The following is a 15868-nucleotide window of genomic DNA, read 5'->3' on the forward strand; positions in this document are numbered from 1 at the left end:
GACCACGTTTACACCGCTTGAAATGTTTTTGTCAATCATTTGGATGGCTTTTATCGTTTGAAATGATCTTTTAAAGATGAACCGCTGACTCTCGGTACGTCTATATCATGACATCATGATTATATAAACACAATTGGAACAGGGGTGCTGAACTGTAAATATTTATACGGTTTACTGAGGTAATTGTAAGAGTCAGTTCGCATGGGAGCGTTATTTTTGGGAAGCAAAGCAGGGGGTGGGATGGTGGGGGGAGCTCAGTCTTGTATGAATCTTTGGACAACTGTATGACAATTATGCAAGTTAAACTATATTTCAATTCGTGAACGTCACCAGACTGACAGTTTGAAACTAACAGCTTTTCCGAATACATTATTTTAATCACAAGAGGGTGAATTATTTGTGGCTCTCGACAAACAAATGGGACTTTTGCATCTAAAAACCCAGTATTAAACCATCCAAAGTTACATCGCAAACAAATAAAGAGGCAGATGTCCCTCTGTGCGGTTAGTGTCACGAATCTTTTTAAAACAAAATCCTCTATGATCCTGTTGTTGTATTCCAAAGCTGCCAATAATAAAATACATTTGTTAATGAGGCATGAAAGCATTGCAGTATAATGAAATTTGTCTGTCTGCTCTCGTGGGATGTTAGCCTGACATTTTTATAAAAACACGTGATATATTTAGACCTCTTCCAGCTTCATGTGAGAGACACAAAGAACAAGGAAAGCAAATAAAATTACAATTATGACAGATGTCGCATTAAAGTTTTTTCATCCCACCCCAAAAACCTTTCATTTGCAGTGAATTACGTGTACACACTAGTAGATATTATTTAAGATGACAAAACAATGTAGTTTAAATGTATACGTATGCCCAATGTATATTTTATTCATGTAACATGGTGCGAAAATTTATTAGAATTAACAAAAAATAACATAGACCAACAGGATTATTTTTGATGATTTCATACAAAACAATGACCCCCACCGTGGCTACATGAGTTGGATAAGCTCGGAGTGAACTGGTGGGCGCATTTGCAGTATCACCGCTGAGGTTTGGAAAGTTTTGCGCTTCAGTCAGTCGTCATTGTTGCAGTCCGTACACAGAATCTGGTCCCGGTCCGGAAAGAAGCCGGAGCCAACCAACGACACGGAGCATCGTGAGCACTTGAAGCAGGGCTGGTGCCACTGTCGCTCCTCGAAAGAAATGTATTTCCCATCTCCGAACCCTGGAACAGAGAAAAGGATACGGCACAGTCGTCGACAAGGACAAACACTAGTAACCCGCGTGAGTATCGGCAAGACCTTCACTGACCCGTGATGGCCGTGTTGCAACCAGCGCATTTTTTGGCATAGAGGCTGCTGAAGCACTTGACGCAGTAAGGTTTTTCCCCCTCCGAGGTAAAAGGTTGACCGGCCAGAGGTGTTTTGCAGCCCGTGCAGAGGAAGCAGTCTTTGTGCCACACCTCGTCCCTGTAGGTCACTCCTCCTTTTGTCAGAGGCTGCAGGCCCAAGAACAACAACAAAAACCACCACTTCAATACATTAACTCACTCGATGAATTTCTGGAGTTTACCCAGTTCAAGTTATTGCTTTGTGTTTGTCCTTTTTTTAAAATCCCACTCTATATATGTATCTATCTATGTATCTATGTATCTATCTATCTATCTATCTATCTATCTATCTATCTATCTATCTATCTATCTATCTATCTATCTATCTATCTATCTATCTATCTATCTATCTATCTATCTATCTATCTATCTATCTATCTATCTAGCTTGTCATTTAGTAAAGTTTTGTGAAAATGGAAATTGAAATTTTGACAATGAAAATGACACAATAAGTCTGATCATTTTGTAATCCTTCGGGTAAAATCAGATTTTGCAGAGCAAGGCTACATTGAATGCGCAGGATTCGCGCGTTTAGCAGTCTGCCTCACAGTCAGGGGATCTGTGTTCAAATCTTAGTGGAGTTTACATATTCTCCCTGTGTTGGTGTGAATAAGTGATTGACTGGTGGCCAGTCTGGGGTATATCATGCCTTTCACACAAAGTCAGCTTTGATGGGCTAAAATACTGTAGCGTATTGATGAGTCCGCAAATGATGTGACTTTTCGGCTAGAGGATAAAGTGTAACATCATCACGTCTTGCACGTGAGGCCATGTTCACCTTGTTGCAGTGGCTGCAGCGAGGAGCAAGCCTGCCCTCATAGCACGGCACACAGTAATAATTGTTTTTGTCCGGGATGAAGGCCTCGCCGCCGATGGGCTTTTCGCAACCGTGGCACACAAAACAGTCCTCGTGCCACGTGGAGCCGTCGTACTCTAATATCTTTGATCCTGGCAAAGAGAAACAACAATTTCAAAAAGGGTGGAAGCGGAGACGAGATGATGGTTGGAAATGTTTTTGTGATTGTTACTAATAATTGTTATCACCTGCAGCTCATGCGAGGTGTGGAAATATGTGATTGTTCAATGTGATGGTTCGACCTGTTCTGCAGATGTACCAAGATAGTCTGACAACAATTTTACACTTCCTGTTATGCACTTAACAATAGACTGTTCGAGCAGTGATTGCCAACCAGCTGTCGGTCTGCCATAGGAAATTAGCCAATTTTACTTAACTGTTCTGAACATTATTATTCATTTCATACAAATAATGTATTCTATTCCAGTGACATTTTGACAGGCAGAATAATTAAATGCTCTTCTACTTAAACAGCAGAAGGTATAATTGGCCTGTTGCTATTTATACACTGGATTAAGTCAAGGCTTAATATATCAACTGAGTTCAACTGAACAGGTTAAATAAGTTTGCGAGGAAATTGATATATGATATATTTTATGATATATTATATATCTTATATATTATATATGATATATTTCATATTTTTATAGCATTTGTTGTTCGGTGCTGTGCTGTGATTTTTTTTTTTTTTTTTTTTCATTTTAAAATGTGGCTGAATGCAGCTAGTAAAAAGTTGGCCTCACAGTTCTGAGGACCCAGGTTCGATCCCAGCCCTGCCTATGTGCAGTTTGCATGTTCTCCCAGTGCCTGTGTGGATTTTCTCCAGGCGCTCTGGTTTCCTCCCACCTCCCAAAAAACACGCGACATTAATTGGACACTCTAAATTGCCCCTAGGTGTGATTGTAAGTGCGGCTTTTTTGTCTCCATGTGCCCTGCGATTGGCTAGCAACCAGTTCAAGGTGTACCCCGCCTCTTGCCCGTTGACAGCTGGGATAGGCTCCAGCACTCCCGCAACCCTCGTGAGGATAAGCGGTTCAGAAAATGGATGGATGGATAGATTTTAAAATGCGAGGGGTAGTCAAAAAGCTATAAGCGTTGTACTTCTATCCAATAATGATGTCATTTTGATAATGTCAGGAAGAATATTAAACTTTTTTTTTAAATGAACCTTCAAACCAGTAATTAAACTGCAAATTGTGAAACATTCTGAGCAAAATCAGTTATTACTTGGTTAAATTAAATAGTCCTTCATATGTGCCTTGGCTCAATAAAGCTTGCTGATATCTTTGCTCCACTTCCCTTATGGATCATTTTGTTTAGCAATTTGTGGGACCTGACCTGAAAACATCTAAAAGGTCAGCAGCTTTTAAGGACATTCCAGGCCGAATAGAAACCCCTTATTTAAGTTACGCAGTTAGAAGATTCTTCAGACGTACCACAAGATGGGAAAAATTTACAGTCATCCGACACCACCGCAAGAGCCACAACACGAAACCACCACTGCAATCATTTTGTCACATCTAACCTGCCAACCCTTGAATGAAAATCTTGCCCCCGTATCTTTTGAGTCTGGTTCCACGGTGGGGCAGCTGTAGAGCGTTGGCCTCACAGTTCTGAGGACCGGAGTTCAAATCCCGGCCGCACCGATGTGGAGTTTGCATCGTCTCCCCGTGCCTGCGTGGGTTTTCTCCAGGCACGGTTTCATCCCACATCCCCAAAAACATGCATTCATTGGAGACTCTAAATTTCCCCTAGGTGTGATTGTGAGTGTGAATGGTTGTTTGTTTCTATGTGCCTTGCGATTGGCTGGCAACCAGTTCAGGGTGTACCCCGCCTTCTGCCAAATGACAGCAACTTGGAGGCTCAGTTCCAAGGGTGGTGTGTGAGCTCAGTGAAAAAACAAATAGTAGGGGGAAAGAAATGCATCTATCTCACCAGGCATAACTTTCTTGTCGCACACTACACACTTGGAGGAGAATTCGTTGCTGTAACACTCGCTGCACACCAGAGCGTCTTCCTGACTGGTGAAGGGCTCGTCGGCCAGAGAGCGGTCGCAGCGCATGCAGCGGAAGCAGTGATCGTGGTAGTATCTGTTGTTATAGAAGAGCTCCTGGAGGAGGAACACCAAGAGGAAAGAATGAAGGGACAGGCTGACCAATCTCGTGTTGTAAAACATTCACAACCATCTATTGATACATATTTAAAACCACAGCATTGATATGCCGTAATGGAAATTTACCAAAATAGCCCGCTGCATATGATAAATGCATATGAAAATAATGTAATTCTTGTGGATCAACCTTTTTGTATGCTGTCTTTGTCCATTTGAGCTTTTTTATAATTGTAAATGAATTATATCATGAAGGGTAGTTATTAGTTAAATATAAAAAGGTTTTATTAATTACAGTTATATCCATGATATCCATAAAATGGCATGACTCTAAATTGCCCATTGGTGTGAATGTACAGTTGAAGCCAGACCTTTTCATTACACTGTGAAAAAAAACACGTTTCAGTTTTTCTCTCACTGTCTGAAGTCAAATCAGACTAAACCTCTCCTGTTTCAGGATCGCCTAAATTGTTTAATTTTGTTAAATGCCACAATAATGAGAGACAGAATTTCTTGGAGAATTTAATATTATTTTCTTCTAGGTCAAATGTTTACGTAAACAAAAAGTACTGTGTCTTTAAAGAACATGAGGAAGCCCAGATGATGTGGTCATGGCTCTGGAAGCCCCTGGTAGGCTAACTGGCAACATGTGAGTTAAATCACGGAACACTTGGGGCGGTATTTAAGACCACACCCCAAACACTCTGGTTCCTTGTGGGAAAATCAAAAGAAATCTGCCAGGAAATCAGAGAAAGAACCGTGGAGATCCACAAGTTTGGCTCATCCTTGGGTTCAATTTCCAGATCCTTGCAGGTGCCTTGTTTATCTGTTCAAACAATCATACATAAGTATAAACATCATGGGAATGTCTGGACATCACACTGTTCAAGAGGGAGATGGGTGATGTGTCCCAGAAATGCACGTGTTTTGGTTCGATATGGAGCACTTCATAAAAGAGACATCATGAAGAAAGAACATTACATGGAGCTAGTAAGGCAACATCTCCAGACCTCAGCCAGGAAGCTAAAACCTTGGTGCAAATAGGTCTTACAAATTGACAATGACCCTGAGCATACTCCCAAAATGATTAAAAAGCAGCGTGGCCGTCACAAAGCCCTGATCCGAGATCTGATCGGAAATTTGAGGGCAGATCTGAAAATGTGCGTGCGCCCAAGCAACCGACAAACCTGACTCAGTTACACCAACTCTGTCAGGAGGAATGGGCCAGTATTCCAGCAGAGTTCTGTCAGAAGCTTGTGGAAGGTTACCCGAAACGTTTGACTCAAGTCATGCAGTTCAAAGGAAATTCTACTCCATACTAAGGAAATGGACATAAACTTTTGACGTTAAAGCAAATAATAGAAAACTTTCTCTCTGATTATTGTGGATATTCAATTAAATTAAATAATTGTGGTGATCCTGACTGGCCTGAAAGAGGAGCGGTTTCATCTGATTTGACTTCAGACAGTGAGACGAAAAATGAAATCTGTGTTTTTGCACCGTTTATGTAAACTTCTGGCTTCAACTGTAAGAGTGAATGGCTGCTCCCATGCACGTGCCTCGTGATAAACTGGTGACCAGTCCAGGGTGTATCAAGTCCGCCGGGATGGGCTCCAATTACCCACAAGGCCACAATCCAAATGTGGACAAGCGGCTAAGAAAATGGATCTTTCGCTTGTTTTGTTCTTGAACAGCTGCTCGTGCTCCAGTTCAACAGCAGTTCATTTTGGCCCTGGTGATAAATGAGCCCATTGAACAGTGGGCAAAAAAAAAAACCCGCATTTTGCAGGCGTGCGCGTTCACAAAAAACAACTAGAGGCGAGGGGGAGAGAGAGGGATGAGGGATGGTCGCTGCTACGTCTTGTGAGCAGGCCAGAGGGCCAAAGTAAGCAGAAGTGTAATTTACTGTTGCTCCTCTCACAAGGAGCTCATGATTCACAGGATACTCGTGGCCTCCGTGACATCTGGGGGTGTTTTCTTGAAGACTAGAGGTTTCTTTTTACATGGAACCAAGAAGGGACGCTGGCAAGCAGAATCGGTTGGAACTTGTGAAGCGTAGCCTTCTCCCGTTGCCCACTTGTTTACTGGTTCTGCGGTGTAATTAACAGAGACCGGTGCATGGATCTACTTACTTACTTTAGCATTGTGAGTGATGATTTCTTTACATTCCTGGCAGGTGTTGGCATACAAGCGGTCGTAGCACGGGATGCAGTGGGGGTCGTCGTCCACTTGGATGTACTTGCGTCCGTACAGGGACTCGCAGCAGTTCTTGCAGTCGAACCGATCGCTCATGATGTCAAGCTGACCTTCTGCGAAACAAAGAATTCGCACTTTAGCAAACACCGCCTGCCACAAAAGCCAAAAGGGAGGAGGACGAGGGAGTTTGTCAAATACTGAGAGATAGGAGGAACGCAAAGGAAGGGAAGGGAAACGGCTGAACTTGTCAGATATGTGCATGTGAATTTATCTAGAAATGCTGTACAGTAGATGTAGAGGCAACATTTCCCAGTTAAACACAGGATGTGTTTATGGTTAAATATTGTTAAGTATCAGTCCCAACCCACAAAGCATGTGTGGTAAGCCATAAAGGAATCCAGAATACGCTGATTCCCTGTGAATCAGTACTTTGGTCCATTACCTAACCTATAACTAGTGTGCCCGCCTCCCTTCCTCTCATTCTTGTGAAAACCTCCTGGGGTGTCTTGGCATTGACAGACAGCAACCGAGCTATATTATTTATCACAAGCTGAAATGAAACACTCTTTCCAAATCTATAGGATATTTTTATTTGTTTGGCTATATTTGAAGAGTAATACTGCAATGTTAATAGCATTAATGCATTTTTTTTCTTTTGTGTGTGTAGGAACAAAAACATGGCCGAGTTGGGGCAAGGTTGTCGTGTATCGGACGAGCCAACGCCGCTGCGTCGCCAGCTCGCGACTAATACGTGCTAGACTAGCGGAGCCGTCCGCCTGGCCGTTGGCTCGCTGCTTGAGCCGCACCTTGGTCACCACGGAGACCGTAGCCCAAATAACACAAAACAGTTCAGGGAAGGTGAATTTTTTGGGTAAGTAACTGGCTATTCTGGCGAATTGTCATCGAATCCACTAGTTACTTATAAAGAGGGCGAGGGCTGAATCAAACGTTATGATTAATCGGGTTAATTGACATGTGCCGGCTGACTGTTGACGTCCGTGAACACGAGTTTGGTTTCTGGTCTCTTCACAACTTTTTAACAGTTTGGGCTTTAATTGTCCTTTTATCAACCAAATGTTTATAGTGTCATTTTAAATTACTTCAGATGTTTGTGTAATCGACAGTGTTACATCCAGTTACTGTATTCAGACACCTGCCGGCAGTTGTTTTGTCTTCTTTCAGTTTTCAAAAAAAAATATTCTGACCTTCGGAACACTACAGCTACAAATACAACGGCGATTCGACGTCGATATTTTTACCCTAATTTGGGCTTAGTCTTCTTTTTATAACAACATAAAAGAGGAGGTGGCCTCAACAAAGAGCAGCTGAAAAATCAAAAGGCTCCCAATGTCCCTCAGGGAACAAGGAATGAACCGAGACACCCCTTTTTGCCTCAGCGCAGGACTTAGTCGAAACAATGACATGACCCAGAGCACAGAATCTACCAAAGGCCTCTTGCATTTTCCTATAAATACATTTTGTGGTTTGTTATGAGCGCAGTCAGAAGTAATGATCATCCGTGAAACTGTTTCCTGCTCCAGATCGCTGACCTTTACAGATACTTTAAGTATGTATCTGGTGTGTAAAGCACTGATGGTTTGCATCTAGTTTACATTCCGCGTGTCTGCACAGCCATCAAATCCAGTAAGCAATGATGCCACTATTTGGGATAAACACACACATGCACAAAGATAAACACAGATTCATCTTGGGCCTGTCTTTGGAAGATGCTGGAACCAGGCTGGATCACTTGAGGAGACCCTTCTTGCACCCTTCGCCGTGTTCGTGCTAGGAGTTGAGACGTCCCTCCCAGCTAATAACAACAATGCTTCTTCCTCTTGCTGGGTCCAAAAACATTCTTAGGAAAACCCAACTAGTCAAGTCAAAACATCCCATCCTCTGTCTGCTTTGTGTCACGCAGCTTTGTGGGTGAGGAAGCCAGTCTGACTTTGCTCTAAAAATGTCTAAAAATGGCCATTTTGTATTGACGTTGACACTCGGCTGGGATCGATGCCACAACATAACAATGGCTTTCCTTCCCGACAGAATTTTTTTCCCCAAACTTTATGTTTCGCAAACATATTGTGTGGGTTACAGCTGTTGTTTTTCATATTTTCCCATTGTGTATCCCTGATCCTGAGATTGATGCTAATGATGTCTATTTTTCATGTTGGTTTGGTCCTTTTGTTGAGATACAAACCCCTTATCTCCTTTTGTGAGTCAATTCTTGTTTTGACAGTTCAACTTCATGATCAGCTGGCGCATAAGTTTTCCTTTGTCCTCGACCTCCCACATTGTCATTGCACTTATTCAGAAAATGGCTTTGATGGGGATCCTGTTGGGCTAAAATTGCATTTGGGTTAGGGGTTCCATTGCCCCCCTGTTGATGTGGTATTAGCATGTTGCTCGTAGACTGAATGTGGCCTACTGGTCTTTTTTGGTTCTAAATGTGTCTGTTCTTCTGATTAATGTCAGATTGATGATTCACTTTCCAAGAGGTTTGTTGCATGACTGACACAAACATGACTGGAACGGACCTTTATGACCTCTCAATCATTCGTACAATAATAGCCAATCAGATAGCCACATTGTCTTAACCCCTGGCTTGACCTCTTGTGGTCATTTCCCACAAGCAATGCTGCTTATCGGTCGCGTGCGCTAGGAAAAGTTAATGTTACAAAGAAAATGGTCCTCAGATGCGCTTGGAGAACGTGCATTTCTGATGAAAGATATCCGGCTAGGTTACAAGGGGCCCGGTTGGTTCATTTTTACAAAGCCTAAAACACAGTTGACGAAGTGTCTACGATGGAGTAACGCTTGCAGAAGACCGCACGTACAACTAAATGTGAACAATATCAACAAACACAAGGCTGTATGTTCGAAGGTAAGTGAGGGAGAAGTATCTTCTCTGAGTTTGATTGAAATATTGTCAGTGCTTTATACATTGCAGGAGAACAACTTTCACTTTGTTAGCGTATCACTGACCTGCTGAATGACGTGTGTAAAGTTTGATGCCGAAGAGTCAGGTTAGTGATACGTAAATGCGCGATTTCATGCAAGAAAAATGTCTATTTGCCCATTTGTATCACATCAGACTTTTAAGACAGGGCACTGGGTTCCATTACGAGCCAAGTCAAATGAATACATACCACTCACTTATAAAGACTACAATGATATTACTCGTGAGCTTTCCAAGTAAAAAGTACTCACCCTGCTTTACATGCGCAGTACCATTCCACTATTTTATCCTGTTGGATTTCAGTCGGAAGTTTGTGAGGCGTCAAACTTTTTTTGCATTGATCGCCAACGTTTCGCTGTAACTCTGACATTGTGTCCTGCTCCGTCCAAAATCTTAATTCTGTGTACATATCCTTACGTGAAATAGTTGAGACCTCTCTGTAGAACCCTCTTGGACAAGTCTGATGCATTTGGCAAAAAACATACCCCAATATTATCTGGAACACGCGATAGAGAATCCAGTTCAAACCTGTTATGTTCAGTTGCCATTTAGGAAGATTGTGGCGAATGGCAACTGTAGGTAAGGAAGGGGGGGGGGCGGAGCTGAAGATCGCCAGTCGGAAAGGTCCATTGTCACACCCGTTCTGTATATACAGTATATGTGACGTCTTCTTTTGAAAAGCAAAGATGTGTTAGGTCTGCCGGAGAACTACTCATCACCTTAACAAAGTCATCTCACCCTCTGATGCCTGCTCTGACTATTTAAGCCTTCCGCTTCACCTTGATGAGTGGACACGCCGCATTCAACAGCGTTTGTCCCGTTGTGAGATTTAATATTAAGAGTCTGTTTGGCTCCGAGTGCTTTGTAGCAGGAGCCAAATGCCAACAATCTCCCAGGAGCAGCCACTGAGAATCCTGTCTAACATCCGTCCACGGCTCGCCGCTGTCGTTTTACTCGACAGCGCAGTGACAGGTTTGTTACGACCCCAGCCAGGAGCTCCACCAGTCCCGCATGGCGGCTGTTTATTTTCCCAGTGGAGGAATTCAGACGATTATTCCATGATGAAAACTGCTGTCTCACGTAATAAAGAGCAGTGCAGCGAGTATTGTATGTACAGTCTTTTGTGTAGAATCAGTCATATCAATTTATTAGTTGTTCGTCAATCTCAGGGATTTGAGGGTGAGCTTCACGTTCCTCTCCTGAGGGAGAACCCTGAATTGGCTCACAGTTGGTTTGGAAAAAGTCTCTGGCTCTTTGCGTATCTTCCTAAAATCAGGCATCATCAAGCGGGTTCAGACTGAGGCTTGGCTGCAGTACACAAAAGTCACTCAATTCCTTCAACGCTTTGCTCCTTTGAGACGGGATTACAGTACAGAAAATGGTTGTTTGTTTCTTTGTGCCCTGTGATTGGCTGGCGACCAGTTCAGGGTGTGCCTTGCCTTCTGCCTGAAGATCCCTGGGATAGGCTCCGGCGCTCCCGCGACCCTTGTGAGAATAAGTGGCTCAGATAATAGATGCAATGGCTTTTGTATCGTCGCTTTCTGTCAAGCGAATGAACCACGACACCACCAGTGAGTGCCAGAAAGATCCTTAACCCTAAATGTTCCTCCAAAACTGAAAATTAGTACCTCCCAAGTTGGACCAATTTGCGTGTAAACGGCGCATTTTATATTAAGGTGTAATTATTTGCGTCTGCACGGTGACGATTTATGACCACATTATTGGTGTACAGTTCTTTTCGTGGAAAAAATATCAGCAGCACATCTCAGAACATTTTCCAACTTGGCTGCACATTCTTATGATATGTTTGGGGAAAAAAACGGTGCGAGAACAAAACCTGGACAGAAACACTGAGCTGTTTTCTTTCCTAAAGTAACAATCAGCGCTTTCTTTCTTTCTTTTTTTTTTTAATGTAACACCCGCCAAATGACCCACAGCGGTACAGTCAGTGACAAAGTGGGTTTATAATGGCCTCCTCACTTTAAACTGTTTATTCCCACTGGAATAGATTTTGGCGGGGGGAGGGCGGAGAGGTTAACGGCTTTCTCCTGCTCAGCACAGTCCGAGTATTGTTTAGGCTGCTGACTTCCACACCCTTGACTTTGGGGGGGGGGGGGGGGGGGTGAAAGAGAATATTGATGAAGGAGCGCACACAATGGCGGCGACCCGCAGAGGAAAAGTGAGACCCTCGGGTTTGCAAAGTGTTAATAGCAAAAATAGAGAAACAAAGCAGCTATCAGATGACTGTGCGACCTTTCATCCGCACTACAAAGACGTTCAATGTTGTGTTTTTTCCAGCCATGCAAGAAGAAAGAAATGCAACTCTGTTTTAACAACAACAACAATAAAAAAAATTCCTTTTCCCAATCTATTGTCCCCTGACATTACGGTGTGCATTTTAGGTCTCGGCTGTTAGTCACAACAAGTGTTTGTTGTCAGGGTGACGTCGCCCAGTGTTAACAGTTTGCTGCTTGATTCTTTCATCTCACGTGTGGATCTCGGTTTTGTGTTCCGGAACGTTCAGAGTCAGAGGTGTTTTATCTATAAATGGTTACAGCAAAACTTGCAAAAGAGGGAGGTTACTTATGTAAGATGCATTACGAATTTGGGGAGTAGAATTATGCTCCAGAGAGTTGAAGGAGAGAATTTATACTTTCAATCACCAGAACCTGGCGGCACGCTGGATCAGCTGGTAAAGCGTTGGCCTCACAATTCTGAGGTCCCGGGTTCAATCGCGCCTGTGTGGAGTTTGCATGGTCTCCCCGTGCCTGCGGGAGTTTTCTCCGGGGACTCCGGTTGCCTCCCACACCCCAAAAACATGCAACATTAATTGAACACTCTAAATTGGACCTTGGTGTGATTGTGAGTGCGGCTGTTTGTCTCCATGTGTCCTGCGAGTGGCTGGCAACCAGTTCAGGGTGTACCCCACCTCCTGCCCAATGACAGGTGGGATAGGCTCCAGCACTCCTGCGACCCTCGTGAGGATAAGCAGCAAAGAAAATGGACAGATGGAATCACCAGAATCTGAGCTATGAGGTCACCTCTCTAATTCCTGCAAATCTATATCTGGCAAACTCCGGTGCAATAAAAAATAGCTTTGCTAACGGCCAACAATTCCCCACAGCAGACCCTCGCAATTTCCTCAAAGTCCCATTTGTAATTTTCATGACAACTCCGCCTCCAAAATTTTACAAAATTGAATCTTCCGTTACGTAAATTATCGCACTAGCTCAGGATTGAGTACGTGTGATTCGCTTTTTATTGTTCTTTTTGGCTTACAATGACAACAGAAATCTTTAGAAGGGAGGAACAAATGAGGACGGATGGACTCACAGAAAGATTAGTTTGACTCAGAAACTGAAACCGATTCATGCTTTACTTTGTGAAATATAATAAAGCGACTGCCAAGTAAATAAGATTGTACATTAAGCAAATGATGCCAGTCTGCATTTTCATGCTTGTTTCTAGTTGTTACACTAATCTGTTGCTGACATATCCTTTCACCGTCAGCAAGAAACCAAAAACTCTATTAGCACTCAAACTGCTCCTATGACCTGGATGGGGTTAGCGATGGCTCGTTTCCACTGAATATTCATGTGCACGGCCTCAACTTTCGCCCAGTGTAAGAATTTCAGAGGAATGCGACTGTGGTCAAAATGTGGCAAAATTGTGCGCTTCGGAGAAAGCAGAGGGAAAGAACCTTTTTCTTCCATCCTCTGTTTCATGTATAGAGTAACTGTGTGGAACAAATAACAATAGAACAATACCCTGTGCACCCCCCCAAAAAAATACCTCTTCGTAGAGAGAATTGGAACATCTGCAGGGGCTTCCTTCAAATGGCACAGAAAAAAAGGTGCTGATGTGCTGCGGATGGAAACTATGAGCTTGATGGAGGCTTTTCGTTAAGGGGAGGGGAGGTGGGGGGCATCTAGTGTAAGGGACGTGACATCACTTGAACCCACAAAAATGAATGAGCGCTAAACACAGAGTAGGCAAATTTAAAAACCAATCATTGACATTGATCTTGTCAACGTGATCACGATAAAGCGTGAGGTCATTTCCTCTCAAGTCTACCCATCAAGATTCGCTTTAATCCATGCATCCATTTTCTTTGCTGCTTATCCTCACAAGGGTCACAGGGAGTGCTGGAGCCTATCCCTGCTGTCAACGGGCAGGAGGCGGAGTACACCCTGAACTGGTTCCCAGCCAATTGCAGGGCACATCGAGACAATCAGCCACACTCACAATCACACCTAGGGGAAATTTAGAGGGTCCAATTCATGATATTCTCTTTAATTTAAAAAACAAAACAAAAGAAAATACTTAGTTGGAGTACGTTTTTACTCATTTAGCCCACCAACCCCCTCAGAACCATTTCCGTATTCTAAAGAAAGAGTACATCCTGGATAGGAAGAGTTATATATGTGACTTCACATCACCAAAACACACCGCTTTTATATATTTACTGAAAGTGGATAATCGAGATTTTGGAAAGAGAACAAAGATCATTCAAAAACACAATTAGGTCTACTGGTGTTTAAAATGCCCTCCATCTGACACCCAGACACATACTATAATTTATGTATCTAGGTATTCAACACGTCTGTACCAGTTTTAGGATAAGTGAACATTTCGTGTATTAGAATTGAAATACATCCATTAATTTTATGCCGTGACCTGTGATTCCATTTTTATTTTTCAGGTAACCTTTATTTCGCCTCATTGACCTTAAAAAGAAAAGGAAACAAAACGATGCGTGTGCAGCGGACCGGCGTGATTGTGCATCACGTTTTAAGAATTCGTACAAGCTATGAATACATCTCAGCATGCATGTGGCCACATAAATGTTTCAAAAGTACCAGCACGTGCCTAAGTATGATCAATAAATCAATCAATCAGTCACTGTGTTGGACTTACCTTTCTTTGCACATCAGAAGACTGCAGAGAGCGTCTCTGGGCAGGATCTTTTCCGCTTTGTCTGCGCGTTGCTGCTGGCCCAAAACGCCGGATGACGCCAATCGTGCGTGTACGTGGGCTCGCTTGCGCAGGTTTTTCACACACTGACTTGAAACGCGCGCATGTGGTGCGTAAAAATCCACAGCGTTCTTTCAAAACCCGCCCCCACGACTTCTTGCACTTTTATTTATTATTATTTTTTTTTTATTGTAAGGGGCCGGGGCGGGGGCACTTTGACGGAAGTTCCCACTCCGAGAAGGCAAACTATTTGAGGCAACGAGTGCGTATTTAGATAATTAGATGTACAGAGAGTTAAGGCTTGAGAAAAGCAACTGGCTCCCACCCAAGTCCTATTTAAGTGTTTACTATAATCATTCCAAATGGGAGTTGTGGTGGCATACCATAATAATTACCAAAGCTTAACCCCCTCTTGCTTACAGTCCTATCGATTGAAGCCCATTTATTAATTGTTTTTATTAGATGGGTTTAGTTTCTGGATTTTAGAAGTCTGAGGCTAGATCCTTCTTCCTTTCATGAAATGAGCTTGTGGTTGATTTGTAAAGAAGACAGGTGGACTGCTGCAAACAAAATATTTTTTTTTTTTTGGAAGGGAAACCGTTCAGGTGCACGGGTTGAACTTTGCTTCCACCTTCTGTCCAAACCTGCAAATTACTTGACATGATCTCAGCAGTTACAGATAACTTCCATATTTCGTCTCAGTAAATGTGTGTTTCTTCCGGGGTCGCCACAGCGTGTCATCTCAGATGAACGCATATATGTTTGGCACAATTTTTACACCGAATGCCCTTCCTGACGCAACCCTTCTCAGGGGAGTGGAGGCCCGAGTGGGATACGAACCAACAACCCCTGGTTTACTAAACCAGTGCTCTAACCACTGAGCTACGGGGCCTCAGTAAATGAGAATGTGTAACAAAAGTCAATATTAGGACTCATACATCATACTTCTTAATCAAAAACCTGGCAAAACATTCTTCAGATGATATATATACACATAATTGGATAAACTGGGGTTTTTTTTTTTTTTGCTTCTTGTAAGCGATAACCATCAAAATTGTACAAAATTTGGAAAGATTTCACTGCATATTTTGTGCATCTCAAAGAGTTTCACTATGTGAATAAAACTACCAAACTAAGTTAGGCTTTTGGCACTATTCTAATTTATTGAGATGTACCTGTGTATTGCACACATCACTAAATGCATTGCTATGCATATATCTATCCATCCATCCATTCTATTTGCCGCTTATCCTCGCGAGGGTCGCGGGGAGTGCTGGAGCCTTTCCCAGCTGTAAAAAGGCAGGAGGCGGGATACACCCTGAACTGGTTGCCAGTAATTGGAGGGCATATAGAGAGAATCACACCTAGGGGGCAATTT

At 42.9% G+C, this 15868-nt stretch overlaps 1 protein-coding gene and 1 non-coding gene across 3 annotated transcripts; both read right to left on the reverse strand.

Moving 5' to 3' along the window:
* Nucleotides 1–870: 870 nt before the first annotated feature.
* LOC133509504 (four and a half LIM domains protein 3-like) lies at nt 871–14592 on the reverse strand. 2 transcript variants are annotated; one of them, XM_061836986.1, is made up of 6 exons: nt 14434–14592; nt 6498–6670; nt 4187–4361; nt 2174–2343; nt 1317–1503; nt 871–1230 (listed from the first exon to the last, which is right to left on the reverse strand). In XM_061836986.1, exons 2-6 carry the CDS (start codon nt 6651–6653, stop codon nt 1079–1081), a joined length of 840 nt encoding a protein of 279 aa, XP_061692970.1. In that variant the 5' UTR covers nt 6654–6670; nt 14434–14592; the 3' UTR covers nt 871–1078. The 2 variants fall into 2 exon arrangements, with proteins under 2 accessions (XP_061692970.1, XP_061693771.1); XM_061837787.1 differs by lacking the exon at nt 14434–14592 and having other exon boundaries at nt 6494–6631.
* A 717-nt stretch (nt 14593–15309) lies between these two features.
* trnat-agu (transfer RNA threonine (anticodon AGU)) lies at nt 15310–15382 on the reverse strand. Its single transcript has one exon. It is a non-coding gene; the product is annotated as a tRNA-Thr (tRNA).
* Between the last annotated feature and the right edge of the window lie 486 nt (nt 15383–15868).

This window comes from Syngnathoides biaculeatus, chromosome 1, assembly GCF_019802595.1.
Source record: "Syngnathoides biaculeatus isolate LvHL_M chromosome 1, ASM1980259v1, whole genome shotgun sequence".
NCBI classification, from domain to species: Eukaryota; Metazoa; Chordata; class Actinopteri; order Syngnathiformes; family Syngnathidae; genus Syngnathoides; species Syngnathoides biaculeatus.